Below are 24993 nucleotides of genomic sequence, written 5' to 3' on the forward strand. Positions count from 1 at the left end.
AGATGATGGATGGATGTAGAAAACAATGCAAGAGGCAAACAGCATGACTTACATGCAGCACCAGCTCTTCTGTAAATCTAAGACATTGGCACTGGGATTCTTTCACCTGTAATTATCAGTTGTGAATGCAAAAATACAAAATCAGTTCTTCACAGATAGAAGAAGGGCATTTACTCTACTTAAGTACAAAGACTTTCTTAAGTAGTTACCTAGGTGCATTTTGCTTTTCTCTTTAGATGCAAAATGATATAAATTTTGGATACATATATTAACAGATTCAGAACATGAAGGAGAACAAAAAAGGGGTTGGGGAAGCTACAGCATGGCTTATAGGTATCAACAACCCTACAACCCACAACGTCACTGGGCATTGTATCCTCCCTGCCCCCCCCCCCCTTTTTGCTTTATATATGGCACTCACATTCTGATTTAATATTTTTCCCTGAATGCCTGTTTTCCCCTCATCTACCATACCAGCTACTTTCTATAATTTCATATAAAAATATAAAGTTACTAAACTATGCCCAACTGGGGGTTAAGTTGGTCAGTTCACTAACATGCATTACATTAATGCTTAGCATCTGGGAAGTCTGACTGCCTTTAATAAGACAGTTTATTACAAACATGATTTCACACCTCATAACATATACAGTAGATCAATATACTGTCCACCTTTGTGTGCACGCATGCGCAGATGCACACGTGCATACACACGTGCAAATATGGATAGAAAATGAAAAGCACTTCATGTGGACATAAAATAAAGTAGTTACTGAACAGCTCAGATACAGAATATTCCCTGATTTTCAATAGCAACGTATGTCCCAGTGGTGTAATATGCTTTGCTGACTCTGGACACAAAGTCCTATTCTGAGTAGATTCATTTTGTTTGTGTGGTATTGGAACAGGGGGATGACTTGCAGACCTAAAAAGTATGGGACCCAATCTTCTCCACTGAGTGATGCAGTACACAAAATGGCTAGAGAGGAGCTCAGAGTCCTGAGCTCATCCTCTTGGAACTGCAAAGCATTAGGAGACACTTTTGCTAGACCTTCACCTTGTCCACAAGAGATCACTTTGCTGGTGCGTACATGCATCTGAGTAATATAGAGTAGGATTTACCTTTATATGACTGGCATATTCATGCACACATATACATTTATTCATTTCACAACTGACAAACAGCAAACGGAGGGCTGACATGCAGGAGTTTGTATAGGAACTGAAGACAGGAAGCGGAGGATATGTCCAGTGGAAATATAGGGGTTGAATTTAGATAGGTTCACTATAAACCTTTCAAAGGAATTTGGCCAAGACCCTGAAACTGATAGGTTCTTATTTACTGCTGACGTGCGCCATGAATTCTTTATTGACCTCACAGACCTCATTTTTAACTCTCTTCTCAAAGATGACACGGCTGGTTTTCCTTTTCCCCTTCACACCATTCTAGAGCATGGATTCTGTCACTCAGAGGGAAAAGCCAGCTTCCAATTTGCCAGCCAGGCTGCCTGAAGAAGCCTGCTGTGCTTGAAAGGAGGTCTAGCCAGCTTTCCCCATGCTTAGTTTGGGCTACCTAATTAGATTAATTGCATCACATTTAAGCTTCAGCTTCCATTCTAAAAGAATCACATGCTTTCAGCACCACTGAAAGGCAGCCACCTTTGGAGCACATGGCACAATAATGGGAAAAAGATGGAGTGAGAAAAGCCCTCCCGTTAAAGTTCCCCAGGTTCTGTAAAGGCCATACAGAGCAAAAAGGATCTCATATTTTTAAGGTCTCATTTGAAAAACCTCCTCTTCCCCCACCCCTTCATGTACATACAGTAAACCATTTGGTATTCATTTTATTCACCAACAGATTAGTCATTGCTGCTAGGATGGCCGGAGGGATTTTAGCTATTGTGCACCTTAGATCATTAATTCATTTCTAGCAGCATCTTAGGTGTTAAGGCTGTGACCCTAATTATTTCTCATTTGAATTGCCCATTGAAAAAACTCGATTCTTCTCACGTGGCTGCTTATAAAGAGGTCTCATCCTGAGATAAGTAAGGTAGGTTTCTAACTTGGCCTATTTTTAAACATGAACTGTTTCTTATCAGAGATTTCAACAGGGTTAATTTTCTTTATAAAAGTGATAGGAAAAAATAATGTATAATGGAGTAAGTAAAGGTAATAGAAGTTTTAATGAAAATACAGCAGCAGAAATGATTGGAGGTGGAAAGGGCAAAGTCAGGCACTGAACAAAGGTATTCAGATACATTTGCTCTCACAAATGTAGTTGAGAGACAGTGGTATTGACAAAGGAAAGTTAACATTTGCTAGAGTTCAACAGTCAGGGTCTGAGCACTGGGAATGCACAAGCACCCTGTTTTTATGAACATAGAGAAGAAAAAAAAACAGCCAAGCTAGGCAAGGATGGTGAGCAGCAGGGACCAACTCCATGCATATGTTTCATACACCCTTTCATTCACCCTTTCTTACAACATCTCATTCTCCACCTCAAACTCCATGGAGCCTGAGGGTGGAGATCAAGCAGAACAGGAAACACAAACTTAACACCTCTGGGTTCAGGCACTCAGACCTTCACTCCCAGTCCCCATCCCCACAAATACTTCTCTGCTGCCATGTCCCCCAAAATGTTAAGCATGCTGTGCCTACTGCAAGCAAGCCTGCTCCTTCATGCACACAGCATCACAAGATGCACAGAAAAATAAAAAGGACAGGAGACAAGGTGGAGCTATGCATCCAAGTGAGCAGGAGAAATCTCTCTGAAAAAGCAAGTGGCCAGCCACCCCTATGTTGCAGCACACAACTTCCACTCCACCTGGAAAGCATTGCTTGGGAAACTGTAGTATCCTTGAAACTGTACCACTCACACAAGAGGCACCTTTAGTCACTCCTACTTCCTGAAACGGTGCCTCAAGGACTTTTTTGTATTAGAAGAGTGACCCTAACAAATCCCAGAAGGCAATATCACACAGGCAAATCAACATAAAAGAAACAGGAGCAATCACCTTCCATAAGAAAGTTTCTGGCAAACTATATTTGAGCTGTGCAAGAACTGATCAAGGAATGATGAAGAATCAAGAATGTGGTGGCAAAAATAAACCTAAGCAAGCAAAATTCTCCAGATCTTAGCTCTTGATCCAGCCTCTGCTGAAGCCAGCTGAAAGACTTCCATCAATGTCCATGCATTTTCAGTCAGATCTTTACTCAGGTACAACTTTACTGAATTCAGTAGGGGGATTTTCCTGCTTAAGAGCTGCAGTATTGGGCATAACCACTGGTAACTTTTCCATCAGAGTTATCACTGAACTCACAGATCATCAGTCCACAGAAAATCTAATGCTGGGCCTCTGTATTTGTTTTTCATTTGAAATACAGCATCCAATGGTAAACCAGGAGTGATTAGCCCATTGCACGATTATATGATGAAGATTAAGAGTATAGTTTGAGCCTATGCTTCAAAACAGTAAACATATCAAGGGATAAAAATCATTTATTTACTTATAAATGGAATGAAAGCATGATAGAAAACACTAAGGACTAGGAGTATGAACGTTAATTAATCCTAATCAATGATGTAAGCTAAGCAGTTTTATCATTTATGGCAGTTTAGGTATTATTTGGAGGCTATCTGAAGTCTGACGTGGAAAGCAAGCCTATAGTATGTTAGAATATCTCTAAGCCATCTTTCTTAATTGCTTTTCCTAAGATTTCTCCTTAAAGCACATACTCATATTGTGGTGATAATAATGTACTCGTCTGAGCAACTCCATTGCCTTTGAGATTGCTCAAGGGAGCTCCTCCTTGTTCATGTTAGTGAGGAGTTTGCGATCTATTCTCCTTTTTGCATGTAATATTCAAGTGAGCTAGTCTGTCCCAAGCCAACAAAGGCCCGGGGCTTGCTGTTCAGTATCCATGCTTATTGCTTAACTCCCATTTCTGACAGTGGGAGCGAGGCATTGATTGCAAAAGGGGGAACACAGCTGTGGATGCATAGCTCCAGAGCCTGATGCTGGCAGTTTCCACACTAAATTGGACAAATCACAACAATGTGCCTGTGCCACCACTTACCAGTTGGTCAAATGGATGAAAAGCTCACAGGAACATTATTAATTATGCTTATCAACAACTAGATTCAGCCACCCTGCTCTCCTTAATTAATACCATATTTTAGCCTCAATTCTGCTAATTTCAGTAGGACCATTTCTGGGATAAGGCACAAATGCAGGAGGAAGAATAGCAACATCCAGCGTTTAATGTTTACAAAGCAATTTTACATCCTCATATGAAAAACACCATGGGCCAAGTCTCAAAGCCCTTATTTTGCTTTTAGCTGGCCTTCACTCATGCAAAACACCAGTGACTTCAGAGGCTACTTTGATGAATACAGGCATCAGGATTTGGCCATCTACAAGTCAGATTAATATAAAGCCAACTCCTGAAGGAGGCTTTGAATCTGCAACTCGCACTGAATAGGCTTCCCAGAGAGGTGATGCTCTCACCTTCCCTGGAAATCTTCAAGAGGAGACTGGATAGGCACCTGGCTGGGGTCTTATGACCCCTGCCACCCCCAGTGCTCCTTGCTGCCCATGGCAGGGGGGTGGACTCGATGATCTGTCTAGGTCCCTCCCGACTCATTGATTCTATGATTCTGTGATTTCAATGGGCACTGCAGGTACTCAGGACATCTCAGGATTTGGCTAACAGACAATGCAGTTTGTTGTGGCTGTTTGGTTATGATGTTTGGAGCTTTACTGTATCTCTTTATGCTTTTGAGTGTGTTAACTTTAATGAGAGCAGCGTATTTCTTACTAGTATCAATACCCTACAAACAGGTTTTAGGTACTTGGGTCCTAGGTGACGAGCATGGGCATCCTCTGCAGAACCAGGCCTCACAATTTGCTGTGTGTGCATGTATATGGAGAGCAGGTGGGGTGGGAGGAGGTCACCACCTGTCTTTCTCATCAGTTTGTAAAGCAAAGCACTTCACTTAGGAAAGAATAACAAATGCAAAATGGGGAATGAGTGTAGACTTGCAGGACACTGGACAGACATCACGGGGTTACAGTGGACTACAAGCTGAATGACTGCAAGTCGATGAAGTAATATTGCTGCAAGAAGAAAATTAAGAGCATCCCATAAAACCTTAATAGAAATGTGAATTCTAGTCTGCATAAGTAAAGCCTCACAGAGAGTGCTGTGTCTGGTTTTGGGAGCACATTTTACGAGCGTGTAAACCAAATGAAAAGAGTCCTGAAGAGAGAAACAAAAATTATTACAGACTTAGTTTATTTAATCTAGAGAAAAGAAGAGCGACTTTGATCACAGCCTTCAAATACAAAAAGGGCTGTTAAAGGAAGGATAGCAATCGATTGTTCTCTACATCTGCTGAGGTCAGGATAAGAAGTAAAGGGTTTAAATCACAACAAGGGAGATTTCAGTTAAAGATCAGGAAGGTCTTTGCTTGTTTAAGTCATGGGACAGGTTACCTAGAGATGCTGTTATCCATCATTAGAAGATTTTAGGTGCACAGTAGACAGGCATTTATCTGTGATGGCTTAGACAAAGACGATCCTGCCTTGATCAGGGGGTAGACTAGATGATCTCCTGAGGCCACTTTTCAGTCCTGTGTGTCTATGATTGTATTATTTTAGTGTAGCTCATTTCAGTGAGAATTGAGGGAATATTTTTAATCTTCAAAGAACATAACACCACATGGTACATTTTGGCAGCTGACTGGAGGATCCTGAAAGTCTCCCTAATGCACCACACATCCTAATATATTTAAGAGACTAGTGCAATATTTGGTATCAAGCAAACGGTCAGAAGATCTTCAACAAGAACAGGGTCAGTTTTGAAGTGCCATGTAGAGACTTAGCAGAACAACAACAGTGAAAGTTTTGCCACTAATTCCTCACACATCACTAAGAATATTTTCACTATGCCTTTAATTATATTTTGCACAAGTTCATTCATGAAGTGGGCCTGTGTATGCAAAATATTAGACTGCAAAAAGGCTTAGCCCCAAGAAAAATGGCCTTCTTCCAGTGTGGATAACATCTGCATGGCAGCTGTTTTTAAAGGATGGAAGGGGCTTCGGCCTGCAGAGCAGGAAAAATGTGAGCAACATGGAGGCACAACGATAAAGAGCCATATAAAAACAAAAATGAAAAGCCCCAGAGAGAGCTGCAGGATGAGAAGTTCTGACGGAAAAAATGATCACATACTTTTTTCTAAAAGATTTTATAAACATTTCCAGTTCATCAAAAACTGGGTGAACTGGAAAAGTTCTCCCAGTTAAGGAGGGGAGGAAAGAATTCTTCCCCAAATCTAATAATGACAAGTGGCGAAGAGACAAATGATCATATGATTTTCGTTTACTAAAATGTTAGCACTGCCTTTCTAAAGGATACTCATATCCATTGCTTTGGTAAAAAGGTTCATTCTGTAAGACCATATATAATAAAGTCATATTCACAGGAAATGGCAAACATTTTAACTGCTTTTTTGGATAAAATTAATCACAAAGACCTCCACTGAAGTGATGACAGTTTTCATGTGGTTGGATGCATTGGGCAGCTCTGTACTTGGACTCTAATACTATGTATTATGGAGTTCAGCAGGATCCAGGATATTTGGTGAGTCTAGACCCCCTGCTTACAGTATTTTTAACAGCAATAGGCATGGTCTCATAATTCAATAGCCACAATCCTCTTTCAGGAGCATCTTTGGTCCCATAGACTACTATAGTCTTTTTCTCCTGTACATACTTAACTAAGACCAGCAAAACACATCTCGTGGCAGCAGTAAGTTAAATGTGAAGCTTTATACCATGGAACAGCAAGAATTATATTATGCTCAGTGTTCCAGATTAACAGGCCTTAAAAAGCTGAAGGAACACACAAATCTATGGGCTGACAGAACCCTACTGCAGAAGATGTATGTTTTCCATTTGATTTTGTGTCTGATTTTGTCCTCTGATGTCCATGCCCAACTCCCATCTCATCCTCCATGTACAAATCAGAGAACAGATTGTGTTTCTATAAGAAAACTAGGACATACTTAATGCTCTTCAAAGATGTGATGAAAAGAGCAGAAATGAAGATCTCTATTTATCAGCAGGATGTACAACACAAAAGCAGTGCATGCTTACCCAAGGTGTCTTTTCATCATGTCTCAATCCTAAACTGGAGAGACCACATCTCTGGACAAGATGGGAGTGAACTCTCTATTCCTCTATGGCCTTCGCTTTCTCTCTGAAACTGCCAAAAGAGGTCATACCTTTTTGTGATGAGTTTCTGCACATCCATCTATATTTCATGTGGGCTATCACAAAATAACTCAGAACACAGCTCTACACTACATTGCCAATACCTGAAGACATCATTAATGCTCCAAAGACAATGCAGCATGAGCAATTACCATCATGTTGGATATCAGACTGCTAGCTAAACTTAAACCTGTGCTTTTATTTCCCAGAGAGCTAAATCCTGTCACATGCATGAAGCTCTTCCATGTAACTTGACTTCTCTATGTGCATCTATGGGTAGAAGTTAAGCAAACTGATTACTAGATGAAATTAGAGAGCTTTTGCAATATTAAAGCCTTAAGCTGGCTGTCAAGGTTTTTTCGTATTATTTAGATTGTTACCAACATGGAAAAATGGGTTTCTATGGCCAAGGAAGCACACCAAACTATAATAAACACCCCCTAGAGTTACAATCACATTGATCAAGTTCTTGCTTCTCTAGTATTGCAACATTCACAGAAAAGTAAGTTGCCATTAGTTAAATGTTCCAGGCAACATCTTATGACATATACTATGAAGAAAAAAATGGTCTAATAATTGATTGCTAGGTTGACATGCTGTGTCTCTGTGACATTAATGGACATTTAGGCAATTTTGTAATTTGCTGCAGATACTGTATAGGCTTTAAAATGATCAAGCATACAGGAGGAATTGCAGATCAGTATAATAAAACTGCTTCCTACCATGTTGATAATTAATGTGAAAACTATATTTTTTGATCATTCCAAAAGCTATAAACGTGAAATAGCACCGGACAGAAGTACTCTAACAAAAGACCAAGGAGTTACCATGCATTGTCAAATTAAAGCTTTTAAAAATCTCTGACCTGGGCACAATTTAAAAAGCCATGCTAAAAAATAAATACATTAATGTAATTTTGCCACAGAAAAGATAGCAACTTTCTCCTGTTCTTTACTATGCTTTGGATCAATCAATTAATGAAAGGAATCATTCAAATACAAAGTGTCAGGAATATTGTGGCACTTGACAGGTTTCTTTTGCTAACAATATGCTGCAAAATAAATTGAGCCCTGACACAAAACACCTCCTTTATAGGTAACCTATACATTCTTAAGATACAATGAAAAATCATTCTATAGTACATATTTAATAACAATTAAAAAAACCCTAACTTTTCACAATCTCTGGACACTAGCAAAGTATCCACGTATTACTAGAGTAAGAGTCTGGTATTAACTCTTCCATGTAACACACAGAAATCATCATCTTCCAAAGTGTCTCTGGGGAGTTCTCTCCATACGTTTTGCACCAAGAAAAGAGAATGCAAAAATGCTGAGTTCACAAATGGAGTTTGACAAGAAGTAACATTGAATTTGTCTTGGCAAAAACGAAGCACAAACGTAACATTTCACAGGTACAGTTACCATGCAAATGCGTGTTGAGTTTGTTGTTGTTTTTAATCCCAAATCACAATTAGCATGCAGTTTTTTCCCTCTAATACTACTGTATTAGAAATATCTCGGTAATGTACCTCTTTGGTGTAACCATAGCCATTTAGGCAAGATTATACCATGTTAGGAAAGAATACAAGTAAAACCTGGTCATATATATGTTTATACAGTGTACATTTTACCATTGAAAAACAAAACATGTTACATAGATTCTCAAACACAACTCTGTTGAAAATGAAAAGTTTAAGCTTAAGAAATAGATTTTAATCTACAAGGCCACCCCATTTTTATGAACAATTTTAAAAAGTTCCCACCCCTAAAAATTTGCCAGTATATTTCCTCAGTTATAACAGTCTTACCAACTCTCTAACACACTCGACCCTAGCTAAACAGCAAGTAACAGATCTTACATTTCTTAAATGCACAATATAATGGGCTTTGGGATAGATACAACACAGTTCTTAGACGTATAACCCTGTGGAACAAAATAACCTTAAATGACTGACTGGTCAGTTTAAGTGTTCCATGGCATCGTTGCTTGGGCAGAAGCTTCTGCTGTTCAGCGGTGTGTGTTCTGGCTTTTGTTGGCATTAGCTCCGTGATCACACTTTTGTGTTCCGACTTGAACATAACAGCAATTCATGGAAAAGTGTTATATCCTTGTTACTCAAAAATATGTGGGAGCCTTATATACCATTTTCCCACTTCCAAGTGAGGCTGCAGCCTAAAAGCAGCATCTTTGGCCAACAAAAAGTATTCCAATGTAAACTGGTATTTTTCATTTACATTTAAGGAACTGCAACAGGAGACTTAACTTGCAGGGTCTTTTCTGAGTGTTATCTCCTTCCTGAACTTTATACAATGGAGCCCTTTGAAGAAGACAAATGAATCGACTGAATCCTTGTTGCCAACGTCCTCTGCAAGTCTTGTAGTACATTTTGACCAGATGTTTCTCCATTCTTGTCATACAACAGCTGTTTGAAAGCTTCGTTTTCAATGAGGACCATCATATTTTTTAGAAAGTAGCCTTCACAATAGGAAGATAGTTCTGTGACTCCAAGAAACTACAAAAAGTGGAGATTAGAGAAAGATAACTACTCTGATACAAACGAGTTAGTTAACTGTGCATTAGAGGATTACAAGCTGTATGCAGGTAAACATACTGGCTAGGTCTTTCAGACAGTGTGCTGACACATACTGCCATACGTGTGGGTCAAGTGATACTTCACACTCCTTGGTTCAAAGGACAGATAGGCTACATACCAGGTCATAGATCTTGGTTCCTTTGGAGACAAAATTTCAAGGCTGAAGCACTGGTCCAATGGAAATAAATGGGACCTGTACATTTTGGAAGCAAGTACAGTCTCTCTGCACTGCTGCCAAATAGGGTACATCTGACTTGAGAACCCCATCATCAGGAGTTAGACTTTAAACACACTCATACGCTTGGGGTGAAGCAACTCCAGATGAAAAATATTTCCTATGTTGCACAGTGAGTATGCTACTTCTGGGCTAACTATGCTTTCTTCACAATCCACATACCCCAGCTCTGTAACACATAAGGACAATTCAGTGCCTGAGAAAGCCCTCAGTGATTCAACAGATAATCTGAATTAGCAACTGCTCCATCAGAGGTAATGAGTAAATGGAAGAGTTTATGCAGTGGCTGCCCCCTGAGTATTCTGCTGCAGGATCAAAATCTCAATGAGTCGTGCAAAGCATACAGAGCAGTGCTCCATGCACCCACCCAAATTCTTGCTGGGTCTGAACCTTGGGAGCAAATGGGAAACTCTGGACATGGCTGCAGAGGTGCAGCCTGGAGGCCCAGGTGAGCCAGAGGACTGGATGTGTTTTCCTGACATTCCCCCTCAGAGCTTCCTTCTTTTTGGCACATCTGCCAAGCCAAATTGGTGGTCTTATCTTACTGCTATTCTGATATCATCTGCAGCGGCTCTGAATTGTGACTCTTACCAAGGTGGGGGAGTGGATGCAGGCAGGTCAGTGCAGACAAGGAGGCTTCCTGTGAGAAAGCATCCTTTGGGGTTTCAACAATTAGGTCTTCAGCTGGTGTAAACTGAAGTAGTGCCACTGCGCTTAGTGGGGCTCTGCTAACTGATACCAACTGTGGACCTGACAGCGAGATCATGACTGCGTTGTCGATTTATATTGTTCTCTTAAGACTTTTACTCCATTCTTCTTTACTACTTATTGCATTTTCTTTCCACATCCTTTCCACTGGAGAGATTCTATATTTTTCTTTTCTTTCTATTTGTTCATCTTAGACCCAGCTCATGTGTTGGATAAATGCTGAGTATCATGATGCATCTACCCAAAACCCCTATGGACTTCAACAGAAGTTCACCTCTTGTAAGCAAACCACGACTGGTATGCATTAGGATCTAACCATTCAATGTCACCAATGCAATTTGTCAACTCAGTGTCTTTGTCTGGAAGGGCACACAGCTATGAAGACCTTGAGTGAAAATGGGAACTTGAGAGCTGTACTATTCAGAGGACTGTGTCTTCCCTAGGTCTTTTCAGGCATTGGGATGGAGAATCCTCAGAAATGATCTAGATGAGCTTACTAACCAGAATATAATATTATTCCATGCCAAACAGTTAACTTGTGTGCTGTAATATTTTATTTATATATATGTGTGTGTGTACACACACACACCCCATACTACTAAATTATATAATAATAATACAAACTGATGAAGAAATGGAGGCTTAACTAAATGACCTACATTCTGAGCAGAATTGAAAAAAAGTGACGTGTGAGCAAGTTTCCTCATTTACACATGATAATGAATAGATGTTAAAAAAGGGAAGGGCTTCTCATACAGAATTCTGTGCTGCTGTGGCTAGACTGCTTGTGAGACCTAAGCTTAGACCTCAGGTGTCTCTACGATACTAAAGTTCATGTTGTAGACATACCCTTGGTCTCATTAGCCTGCTACATACACAACTTCTACTGATGCCAAGGCAGCTCCCTGAAAGGAGGCCTTTCAGGATCAGGTCCACAGGAATGAACCAAGATTCTTCAAGCCATGTAAGCACTGCCCTAAGTTTGGCTTTAGTGGGGCTCTACACAGGCTTAAAGATGAACACATGCTCAAGTGCTTTGCTGAACTAGGGACTATATAAATAAAAAGCCTGGTCTGGATTACCTCCTGGTGCAAAGAAAAAAAGCACAAGAGCTGAAATTAAAAGTTGAACTATTCATTTAATTAGGTACAAAAACATTGATAGATTCAGAAATGGCTTTGCTAAAATTAAATTAAAAAGTAGCTTTCAAAGGGTATAGCATTTCTCTTCATTGGGATACTGTAGATTATTTTTCCCTCTGACAGGCAGACCTATAACTACCCTTCATATGCAGCTCATTTTCAGGAATTATTTTTTCCCCTTTGCCAGCACTGGCAGCACACATAAGCACACCAATACAACACAATGGGGTTTCTATATGCACGCAAAATTCTTTAGGGTGGGGAATAAAGATTTGATCATGAGGAGGTAAAATAACCTACAGATTACCTCAAACAAGTGGTGCCCAAACCTCTTGCACACCATATCATTAAAGCTTTTGTATGAGTCATATTATTTATAGAGAAATAATTTTAGGAATGCTTCTAAAATATTTATTGGGAATATATTTTTATTCCTCTGCCTGCAAATGTGAGTCCAACTCAAGGGGAGAGAAAATAATTAAAACTAACTGATGCAAAACACCTCCAGAAATGACCTGAAACAGGCTTTTGAGATTTTAAAGTCAGATTACTCAGCCCCCGACCACCCCCTTGCAGGACTGTAAATACTGGATTCCATTGGGAAGGTGGAGACTCTTTTCTCTGATGGTGTAAAGTTCTCATTACTATCCTGGCAAGGCCACAAGACACTGCACTTTTTGCAGAGTGACATTTTTCATTATAGAAAAATTGTGACTTAGTAAGACCGAGTACCATTCCTTGTGGGGTCTCAGGCAAGGGGAATTGTTGTGGGAAAATCCCCTTCAGAGGGGCAAAGGAGGGAAGTTCCATTAGTTGTTTAAGCTGATTTCTTTAAAAGCAGCTGTTTTAAATGGCGTAGGACTTCGGAATATTACAGTAAGTCCCAGAGGGACAGGTGACAGGCGTAGAGGGCTATAGATGCATGATAACTTGCATAAGAGCACAATATATCAATCACTGCTTGTCACAAGGCTACCACCTTGCATACATGGTGGATGCAAATAGTCACACACTTGCATGTGCACACATAGACAATTATTTTTACCTTGGCATGATTATAAATATCCACGCAGTTTTCCGTATTGATACTTTTTGCACAGATGATTTCACAGTGTCGCTGTAAAGCTTCAAGCTGGAAAAATTTGGCAGCAGAGAGAAGCTAAAGAGCAGAAAAAAAAATGATCAGAAGTGCTGAGCAGAATAGTTCTAAATGTTACCTTGCATTACATTAGTACTTTGTTAGGTTTTTTTCCACTGTCCTCTAATAAGGTTTGACCCAATTTTTTGTCAGGTAAGTCGCAATAAGATGGCTTTTTGAGCTGATTTAGTCTTTTGCACCACTATAAAGGGAAGGTAACACATCCGATCAAGCTATTGTGAGCACCCATAAGCAGATGATGAGTAGAAAGGAACTTTCAGACTCAGATGTGGGGAGGGGGAAGGGGATGGAGGGAACCAACAGTGTGTAAACTCATCAGATCTCTGTGTGCTATAACGGAAGCAGCACCTATGAGAGCCTGTGGCCACTTCAGAAAGGCATTTCTCACTGGAAGAACCCGAAAAGCCATGTGCCTGAAGGAAATGATCTGAGTTCAACCCTACTGGACACAACACATCAAAGAGTACACAAGGGCTTCATATAGGAACTGCTGGAGGAGATGCAATGGCCTGGGTTATGCAGGAAATAAGATCATCATCATAGCCCTATCTGCTTGATATATTTATGAAACTTCCAGAGCATTAAACTGTTCTCTCAGCTGTCAGAGGGTGAAAGCAGAATTCTTCTCACTGTCTTTGGTGGCTGGAGAGAAACCTTAAGATCTTCTGTGTGAAATCCTGACTTTGTTGAAGTTAACAGGAATTTTTCTACTGACTTCACGGGGGGCAGGATTTCACTTGCTCTCTCTTTTCCTTCTTTTCTGGCTGAGCCCCTATTCATCACCATTTTTCTTGTTCTGCTGCAAGTTCTTCCTGCCTCTCTTCGCTGGCTTAGAAGTAGGCAAGTGTTCTTCAGTGCTCCGCATGCTGTTCTCAGCAGTACACAGATAAGAGAGTTGAGCTGGGTGCTCTATCTATCTTTAGGCATTTATATAACCCTTAGCACCACAGCATGCTGGGGACATCAGACAAAAGAGCCTTTCAGTGAAACCCAGCAGTGCTCTCAGGCTGGTAAGTAGGGTTGTTGGTGGGGAGAAAGCTGTTAGCCTGCTGTTCTGGCTTATCCCATCCATTTACTTCAAATGCTGTTCTAAACCCAGAAATAAACCCAAATTCTGGAAATCCGCAGTGGCCATGTGATGACAGCCAGCTGGCCCCAATTATGAACTGCAGGAAAGATTTCTGATTAGTATTTCTGGTACTTCTTTTCTCATATTTGGAATAAAGTAAGTAGCTCAATGTAATTTAGAAAACTCAAGCCAAATCTTAGTCCAGCTGCCACAGTATCTCAGGGAAGATTACAAGGGCTCTTAAACCATAGGAATCTTGAGGGGTTAAGACTCCCCTCTTAATCAGCTATGTGTATCAGGGGTCACCAACCTATGGCCTGGAAGCCAGATCTGGCCTACAGATATGGGGCTTTGATGTCATTTGGATGGTAGGAGGGTGCGGGAGGGGGCCTTCGGCAGCAGGGGCTTCTATGCAGCCATTGGGAGAAGCAATGACATGGGTCAGATCCTAGTGCCTGCTCACCTCTGACCTGAGCTGGATCATTCCAGCCCACAGCCTGAATAGGTCACCAGCCACTGAGCTATATTGTTCTTACAGTGATATGCAACCCCTTCCTTTTTGCCCAATTCAGAGACAGTCAAGGCAATGGGAATGACATCAGAGGAGGCAATGCTGAGTGGATGCATACCCTTACACATCTGAACAACTGTTTTGCACCTACTCACACAATCAGTTGCTGGGGAGCTTATTATACACACACCCACTCACGCAGAGGTCTACGATGCATTTTTAGTGATCCAGATGATTATACATTGTACTTTAATATTTTATCTGTCTTTATGATTTATCTTATTTTTATTGTGAGCTGCCCTGAGTCTCTTCAATGGAGGGCAGTATATACATCTAATAAACAAATACGAGAAAATAGATCTATGGGTGGGGACACACAATACATTTAATACAGAGTAAACTGACTTTACTCCATCGCTGAAGTAGAGCAAACACATGATGCGCAACCTTACACCAGCGTATGTCACTCCACTCCAGGATAAAGTTGCCCTTAAGGAAACGAGTACATATGCTAGTGGTGTACAAGTGGTCTTTTCTCTCCAAGTTAATTTCACCAGGCTAGACCTACTGCTGGCAGCCAGTCCATGGGAGCTGTTTGTATCTCAGTTCCTTACTACTATGTAAATTTACTATACAGCAAAATCCAGGGCAAACTACTCTGTACTAATTGTGTCATGTGTTTGCAGCCTCTGTCTATACTGATGTGATACTATCTAGGTTGAGAACTTTTTTTTATAGAAAGGGTTTAGGTTTAGAGCCTTCTTTGCCAAAATTCCATGAGTGAACTGGAAAATCAACAAACGATTTATTAAGAATAAAAAAGTTGATTTCACTGAGCCTAATTAAACCTGCACAAACAAACTTGTGAGGACTGATTACAGATCTGTCTGGTTCCACAAACAGACCCGCACCAGACCTTCTCTACAGGATTATTTTAAATATTACTGTACCTACTGAAACAGACTCCGACTGGTCAGTCATATCCTGCAGGCATGACACAGTTGCTGTCACTTTCCTTGCATGGATGTCCCATGTAGGAACAGTGTGGTGACAGTGTAATATAACAATATCATCTGGTGCCAACTTACATGCAAGATGTGCACTAGGATTGTAACCAACTATCCATGATTTTAATAGCTACCACCCTGCATCCTTTTAGTTCAAATTATGTTTTGCTTTGTGATTTTTCTCTTTTTTTCTCTGCACCCTGGTGTCAAATAAATCCTGCTTTCATTTAATTGAATGGGTGTGGAGGCTGTCACCTGGGGTGCTATTGTGTCAACTGGTATCAACTACAGTCTGGGAAGGAAGTGTAAGGGGTACAGAGACAGGGTCAGATGGTAGCAGAGATGAAAAGAGATTGTGATCCCCCTCCCAAAATAGTGCAGGCAGATGCCAGACTATGCCCTGGGAGAACTAAATGACCTCGTAAAAACTGTCACCACAGTTCTTTGCTGTTTGCCAATGCCCATTTGAAACCATTCCCACGTGCATTCCTACAAATGGTTCAGAGCTCATTTATGCTAGCATCCTGTGGAATGGAGTGAAATATTTCTTACCTCCATTATTTCATTATTTTTAATCAGAAGCGACTCTGCACCTCCATAATAAAGATACTGCATAACCAGCTGCAACAAAACAGAGAGATTTTTAGCTTACAGAAAGCACACCAGGGTGACACAGACATATTACAGATGCATGACTTTCACTACCCTGACGGCCTCTGCTTTAGAGGTCACTGTCATTAATGGAAAAGGATGAAGTGCTTGGAGCCCCCCTTGGGTAAGAACACATGAAAAAAGGGAAGGGGACATAACGAAGAAGCAGGATGCTTCAGGAGTATATCAGGGCACAGGTAAAAAGGGAAGAAGCAAGTGAGATCTGCAAACCACCTCTAGGGCCACAGATTCACAAGTAAGCTTGGCCAAAAGAGGAAAAATTTAAGGTCATGCAAGAATCCTTTCTCTGCCTCTGCCCATTCTAAAGCCTCCTCTTCACAGGTGGCATGCTTTCTCGTCCTAGGCCCCATCCGCTGCACTGCTGTGACTCTCCAGTGAGGTCCAAGTAGCTTGTGGGGGAAATCAAACCTGGTGCTTTCATTATGAATTGCCAGGTCTTTTACGAGTCCCCTTTTACACCATCTATCCAACAGTACATGCCACAGTGGAATGGCTGCTTCTTGAATCCTTCTCTTTATGGGTAACCATATCTTCTCCTCTTCTATGCTATTCTGTTGCCATGCATGGCTGGTGAGAAGGGACTGCTGAGACTGCATTGCAATATGGGCCAAGTAAGATTTCCCTTCAGTGAAATTCCAATAAACCTAAATGTTATTACAGGCAGCTGTAAGTTGCACTGAGGAATCTCTGAGGCTCGAACAATCAAGAAATGGAACTGTATTTGCTCTGGGTAAAATGAATGTTCTTTGGCTGGGTGCATCTAATGCAATCTGCAAAGGAGGTAGGTTTAGGTCTACGTTTTTGTGGAAGGCATTAGAAAGTTTAATTAAACAGCATTGCTAGGAAAGGACTTAATATCCTTCCAAACCTGTGCATTCAATACAGAAATAGCAACAACAGAGAAAGGACTCTAAAAGCCCATGCAAATGCAGAGGCGTAACTAGATGCTTGAGAAATCTGGGCAGTGGCAGAGCATGGGACGGCATCAGTTGCTGAGCTCCTGGTGATGGCTGGGCCACCCGTGCAGCAGCTATTTTTGTACCTCCACCCTCCTTCTGACACACTACTGTGCATTTATTCAGCTACAATGCACTGCTCTGACTTCAAAGACTAGGGAAGTAATATTCATAGAGCTCACTATAGCTCTTCACACGCTATTTGGGTTTAATCAATAACACAATGCAGATTAGCTTATAGAGTCAAGGCCTTGCCCATGAAACCATTGCTCTAAGGTATGGCATTCACTGAATGTAACTGCATTATGTTTTGTTGGGTATATGTACAAATTGTATTGCACATTTCACTTAGCTGCTATGCAAGCACTGACTTTACCTGAAATATGGGGTACTTCACATAGTTGATCTCAATACAAGTGCTATCAGCTGGGGGCTTGCTAGACAGCAGTGCTTTAAACCTAAATAAAAACAAGCAAGATTGAAATACTAATCCAATTATATTTGCGATAAAATACAGCAAAGTGGAAAGGAAGCTTCCATCAATTATTGCAAAAATAGTACATTAAAATGCAGAGAAGCTTAGTGGGATTTGTGCACTGACAAATGCAAAGGCTTGCACTTACTGTAGTTTAGAAGAATGTAACAATATTAACATTTAAATGAGTAAATTTCATTTTTTAGGAAACTTCATTCTACATTTCTGGAGCACATATCTAATTTTATGAAAACTCTATCTAGACAATATATAGCTTCTGTAACCACTTGAACCTCATTACAGAATCTGAATCTTAATGTTTCTTTGCTTGAAGAATACCATTTTTTTAGTAAAATCGGCTACATTTAACTTATTTAACATTTCCTTTTTAGATGAAAACCAATGTGCATTTTTGCCCATTTCATTTTGCTGTTTTGCAAAATTGCTCAGAACAAAATGCTAAACAAGTCAATTAAAAATCCTTCACAAAGATATTTAACACTTTTATGTAGATTTAATACAATTGTTTGGGGATGAGGGGAGAACTGGGTATTTTATTGATCTCAGAATGATTATATGTATATTAAATTCAATTAAAAGATGAACATGGCTAAATCCCAAGCATCTCAATGACCTGAACCTCAAGAAGGAAATGTGCAAAAAGTGGAAACTAAGTCAAATTAGTAAGATGAATGTGATAGAATAGCACTAGCATGCAGGGGCAAAAAGAGAAAGACCAAGGCACAATGCGATGCAACTAGGAAGGGGCTGGAAGGTAAGAATAGAAAATTCCTCAAGTACACTAGTAGTAAGAGGAAGATCAAGGAGGTCACCTACTAATCTTTGGAGAGAGAAAGCCGATGACAAATGACAGCAAGAAGGCTGAACTGCTTAATGACTTTTTCGGCTTCAGTCTTCACTAAAAAGTTTAACTATGATCAGAGGGCTGACACAGTATCAATAGCAAAGAGAAAAGCAGTCAGACTGGAATAGGGAAAAACAGGTTAGAGTAGTGGCTCTCAACCTTTTCAGACTCAAGGTCCCCTGGAAAATGTCAGCTGTTAGTTTTCATTTGATTTTTGATTACAGAAAAATAATAGAGCTATTCTTCTGTTGCAAAGAACTCAGAAAGACCACAACAGGACAAAATGGCTTTACCACTCTGGATTCCTATCAGAAATCTCTGGGTGTATCTTGTGAATCATGTTTGCACACCTAACAGCACTAACATTTTGTGGCATTCTGTGTCCCCCCTCCCCCCCCGCCCGAAAGGATCTCAAGGCACCCAAGGGTGCTGTGGCACTCTGATTGAGAATCACTGAGTTACAGGCTGTCTGTGCTTAATCTACACTACAAAGATGTGTCAGAAAAGCTATGTCAGTAACCCTCCCCCTTTCCCCACCTGGATCCGACTATACTGAAAGAGGAGGGATTCCACTGGCTTGACTTCTGTCTTTTGGAGATGTGGTCTAGTGAAGCCAGCAGAAAAAAAAACACCCTTCCACTGCCATACAATTTGTCTCCACTGTGGGGCTCTGCTGAAATAGCTGTGGCAGCAGCAGTTCCTTTAGATAAGTGAGATGTCTTCAGATTGGCTGGACCTGATGAAATCACCCTGGAGCAACTAGGGAACTGGCTGAAGCAATCCTAGAGCTGTTAGTGATTCTCTCTGAGAATTCATGAAGGACAGGTAAGGTTCTGGAAGCTTGGCAAATAATGCCTATCTTTACAAAGGAGGACTTCAGGAATTATGGACTAGTCATCGTAACTTCAGGTCCTGAAAAGATACTGGTACAAATATTTAAATGATCTATTTGTAAGGACGTAGGTGAGAATGACGCTCCTGGCATACATTCATTTCATGGTGCAATGGGATCTGATCCCTAGATCTCAACAATCAAGCCTCCTACCATGCCACATGTGCATGGTACGAGGCACAATTTGGGGATCAGATCCCCATCACACTATTGGTAGTTGCTGCTGTAGCCCTTAAATTGGGTGCACATGTAACATCCTGCCCATTTATACCATGATTAACACATTAATTGCAGCATAAATGTAATGTGTAGAAGAAGCCTAAAAGCCAATGTAGGTATGTCAAAAACTAGTAATGTCAAGTCAACCTAACTTCCTTATGACCAGGCCTTATGAAAAGAATGAGGTAACAGACATGATAGAGAATGGTTTTAGTAAGGTTTCTGACACTATCTCACACAGCAAACTAAAAAAAAGACGACTAGGTGAAACTACTATAAGGCACTGACATAACTAGAAAGCTGTACTTAAAGAGCAGTAATGAACCGCTCACTCCCAGGCTGGAAGGATTTACCAAGTGGGGTCCTACAGGGGTCTGTCCTATGTCTACTACTATTCAATACTGACACTGTAGCAGAAAGTATCCTTATGAAATCTGCAACTGATACTATACTGGGATGGGTTGTTAGAGACCTGGAGGACAGGATTAGAATTCAAAACTATCTTGACAAATTGAAGAAATGCTCTGAAATAAATCAGATACAATTCAATAAGGGTAAAGGCAAAGTACTACAACACTTAAACAGAAATCATCAGCTACACAACTGCAAAATGGAGAATGCCTGGTGAGGCAGCAGTTCTGCACAGGGGAATCAGGAGTTCAAAGAAGATCACCAATAGAATATATGGCAAAAATGTCAGGTTGCTACAATAAAAGTAAACATCATCCAGCAATGTATTATACCCAGGAGTGATACTTTTACTCTTCTCAGCTGTGGAAAGACTTCTACTGGATTACTATGTGAGTTTTGACTACCATGCTTCAAGAAAGACGCAAACTAACTGGAAAGCAATAAAAATGATCAGAGGTCTAGAAGGCAGGACCTATGAGGAGAGACTGGAATAACTGGGTTTGTTAAGTTTAGAGAAAAAGAAGAACAAGGGGAGACATGATAACAGTCTTCAAATAGATAAAAAATTGCTGTAGAGGAGAAGACAGTGAATGCTAATCCACACCCATGGCAGTTAGGACAAAAAGTAAGGGACTTAAGTTGCAGCAAAGGAGATCTGTTGCAGCCCACCTCTCCAGGCGGCCTGAAACCATAAGTTCTTAGATGTATAACTCCAGCATGGAGTCCAGGTCCAGCTTCCTGCTGCAGTGAGCAGGGGCTGCCTGAATCTCTGAAGCTCTCCGAATCTTTTCCAAATCAATTCAGAGAGTTTTAAATCCATTCAGACCTTTTTATTGGTCTCCTGATTTGATTTGGATTTAGAGATCCAGCCGCTGAATCAAGCCAAATCTCCTCTGAATCAAATCAGGACCCAAAGCTTCACACAGCCCTAGTTAACAAATGGATGACATTCCTAGTTGTTACATCTTTAACACAGATCAACAGCAAATAGTGCAAGGGATAATTCCCAGAGTTCGGTATTCACTAGAAACTGATGCTATATATAAACAACATTACTCAAAGGCGCTGTATATACACCACATTGTAAGCTCTTGTTCTCTGTACCTCCACACATTCCATTGCAATCATTTGACCCATGATTTGTTGACTAATGTTATGTTCCAGACACCCAGGTTTGCCGGAAATACTTTATGTTAGTCATTCATGGAGAAATCCCTACTCTGTAGTCTTCACTAGGGCAACATTCCCATCAATTTCAGTGCAAGGTACAACCACAGGGACTGCATGTTCAGGCAGCTGGCGCTAACTGGGTGATGTCATCGGTTACTGCCCTCCCCCCGCCTTCTTTCTTCATCTTTATCTCTTCCCTCCCCCTTTATCTTGTTTCCTAATAGTTTCTTCTTGTTCACCAAGCAGCCTCTATCATGCAATTCCTTGCAAGGTAGGACAAATGGGGCTAGATCTTGGATATCCAAGAGTAGGTATCTTCCCTCCCTATGCACCATCCTGAATACATGAGCCACTTCTGTTCACATTCGTGAGATCTGAACACAGGAGTAAGTGGGCAGAGCACTGTCAGAGGCCATCATTCTGGAATTCCCTTCTGACGGTTTGCTAGACCTTCTGCATGCAGTGCAAAGCCCAGTTTATTTATTAAGACAAGTAGTTTCTGATGGGTGGTCTTGCCCATACACAGAACTTCTATAAGTTTAACTAAAAAAAAAGTTTAGTTAGATCAATGCAAACTCCTTTGTGGACGCACTTCTATCAGTTGGCTTTCCTGATTTAGAGTAAACCTGTGCTTTTATCAGTGTGCATTAAACAGACATAAGCTACTGAAGTAAGAGTGCTTGGGCAAAACTCACCCTTGCCTAGCTAATCAGTTTGACAATGCCATTAATTGAACTGATAAATGCTTGTGTGAATGCGGTAAGAAGGAAGTCTTGCTTAAGGCTTTTATAGGCCTTGTGCTTCGAATCCCAGGCTTTGGAATGGGGGATGCCTTTGGATGTAATGTGGCCTGTTGTTTTAGATATACAATTCTATTAAAAAAAAATATAAACCCTCTCAGTGGGTTGTGCAATGGAAGCTTGTTTCTATTAAATATAATGCACATAGGCAAGCTGCAAAGCAGGGTTTAGCCATTCAAATTCATGGAACCTGAGCATAAATGGAATGTGTCATCCAGGACTAAAGCCTCAAACAGGAAATGAGGTTCATGTAGGTGGACTCCTGTCGCCAGGTGAAGCAAAGTCAGTGGTGATCTGCACAGTGGAACAGTCTGCACGTATGCAGCCTACAGCCCTTCATTTGTGAAATATCCTATACAACAGGGGTTCTCAATCCCTGGGCCATGGTCTGGTGCTGGGCTGTGGCGGCCTGGCTGCTGGTTTGCAGCACGGTCAGCTGCCAGACGGGAAGCGGCCACAGACCGGCAAACCATGGCCCCCCAGAGCTGGGCAGAGAAGCCACGGCTCCTTCCACAGGGCCTACAGCAGCACAGGGTTTGGCCCACCCCCCAGCCAGGGGGTGAGGGTATCCTTACCTGTCTTCTGGCTGGAAATTACAGTTGCAGTCGGCTGTGATTACTGGGCCGTGGCCACTTCTGGGCCGTGGTTTGCCAGGCCATGGCATAAAAACTTTGGGAACCCCTTTTATACATCTAGCAAAGTAATGTTGTCAGAAAGTTACCTTCTAGGAAAAACATGAAACATGGAGGCTTCACCTGCATTGTTAGTCCTAACAAATCGCCACAGTAAAAGCAAAGATCAAACTAATTATCCATTCTTAAGAAGCATACATGTGTATATTTACCTTGGGGATGCAGTAAATAGTAATACTCTATGTGCATAAAAAGGTCTTCCTTCCACCAGGAATGTGACATCCGACATCTCTTTATTATTAAGAAAGTGAGGGTCTGGAATCAGAAAAGGAGATAAAAGAAAATCTTTAGTTGGGAACAGCTGACCTGTCTAAAAACTCTTTTCCTGTTTTGGTGAGAAAAGGCAAAGGCTTAAGGGGATGCTCTTTTTACCTAGAAAAGCCTATGAAGCTATTTTGACTAGCCTGAGATAGAACATATATAGATATTCTAACAGAACTTATACAAAGTAAATTTAAAAGCTTTGAAATTTTTTTGGATCTTTTGTAAGATAACAGCCGTCCATCACAAGGAGTTCATTCAAGATGAGGGGGTGAATGCTGTTGGCTCACTAGTCCTAGTTCTTCTTCTATAGCAGTTGCTTGCTGTATCTAAGAAAACACAACATAGCCTTGTTATATAAGTCTGGCAGTGCACAAAGGTCTGAGCAGATACAAGACTAAGACCCAAGAGTAAGGGGTATACCTAAAGGGCCAATTCTACACACCAAGGACTTCTACCAGTTATAGACGAGCAAAAAATTGCCCATATATTGAGAGTGGCCTCCGTAACTTTTGATTAATTCTTCAGTTTACAGTTATGTTTGTTCTGTCCTGTGTCCCCAGAGCACTCAAACAGGAATCTCATTTCTGAAGCCAGCATCTTTGCACCACAGATTAGACTGTGGTAAGATGACAGAACGAACATTTTTCCTCTTTCCTTTCTTTTGCTCTCTCCTCCTTCTCAGACTGTCTGCTGAGAACACTCTGGCTGATAATTCACCTAAAGCTTACCTAAACGAGAGGTCTGCTTCCGTTTGATTTCAACAAGCTTTGGAATAGGGTAGGGTCCATAGCAATGAGTGAAAATGACAGACAGCTGCTGGCTTATCACTTCATTCTAAACAAACAAAAAAAACAACAACCAGAGAAACAAGCATAAGCTTGTGCATTGATAGGTATAAGCTCAAATCATTCCCAAGAGTTGCCTGGTTAGAATGTGATATAATCCATATGTAATATCACATATACACACACATACATACAATTCCTTAACATGTTTTCTTTCTACTTTTACGAAAACCAAAGCTATTATATAAATACATATATATAAAACATATCTTCACTATTCTAAAAAGAATATATTTAAATATATATTTTATATCTGAGATATAAAACATATCTGCTCTATTCTAAAAAGAGTGTCCTATGAGCGGGCCCTGTTTTGTAAAGTGTTAGCTATTATATATTATGTCATGTAATCCCTATTTAAATCTAGGTGGTTTACTGCTGTTTACTGCTTGGTGTTATTTCTGGAAATCAGGGTGTATGAGCCAACAATTAAGATACTAGACTGAATCTTAGGAGGGCTGGGTGCAGTTCTTGGCTCTGTCCCGGGTTTCCTGTGTGAACTTGTCAAGTCTTTTACGGGAACATTTTCAGAAGCACCCAAGTTACTTTGGAAATTAAATCTCATTGAAAGCCAATGGGGCTCTAGCTCGTACATACTTTGAAGACAAGATTTAAACGTTTTGAAAAATTTACCACAAATCCATACTGATGAAGAAAGGAGATGCTCCAAAGAAGTCAATGGAGCTACAAAACTCCACAGGAACTACCAATACCTACAGAGAATTTTGTCCCTAACCTTTCTGTGCCTCTATTCCCATCTGTAAAATGTGGATAATAATAATAATAATTCCTTGTCTCACAGATAAATTGTGATAATAAATCCTTCACTGATTGTGAGATGCTTCAAGATGACTGGAAAGAGGACCCTGGTCATAGCCAGGTACATACACAGAAAAAACCATCACAGAAAACATGAGGGGAATTTCTTTTAAAAATATCTGTATGAGGCATAAAACAAAGCAAACCTTTAAGTCTCAAGCACACCCTAGCCAGTACTCAGTCCTACTGAGTCCTAAACAGTCAATCACT

At 40.7% G+C, this 24993-nt stretch overlaps 1 protein-coding gene across 1 annotated transcript in view; it reads right to left on the reverse strand.

The window, feature by feature from the left end:
* Nucleotides 1–8638: 8638 nt before the first annotated feature.
* Nucleotides 8639–24993, reverse strand: part of BTBD11 (BTB domain containing 11) — a 356390-nt gene continuing 340035 nt past the window's right edge. The window contains exons 13-18 of the mRNA XM_019515813.1: nucleotides 23848–23953; nucleotides 23008–23110; nucleotides 17708–17789; nucleotides 16256–16324; nucleotides 13003–13116; nucleotides 8639–9791 (exon numbers count right to left, since the gene is read on the reverse strand). Coding sequence (XP_019371358.1) covers nucleotides 9582–9791; nucleotides 13003–13116; nucleotides 16256–16324; nucleotides 17708–17789; nucleotides 23008–23110; nucleotides 23848–23953 — 684 coding nt within the window. The 3' untranslated portion in view covers nucleotides 8639–9581. The remainder of the gene's footprint in view (nucleotides 9792–13002; nucleotides 13117–16255; nucleotides 16325–17707; nucleotides 17790–23007; nucleotides 23111–23847; nucleotides 23954–24993) is intronic.

Source organism: Gavialis gangeticus, unplaced genomic scaffold (assembly GCF_001723915.1).
Source record: "Gavialis gangeticus isolate Ggan-Ray unplaced genomic scaffold, GavGan_comp1, whole genome shotgun sequence".
In the NCBI taxonomy this organism is placed as follows: Eukaryota; Metazoa; Chordata; order Crocodylia; family Gavialidae; genus Gavialis; species Gavialis gangeticus.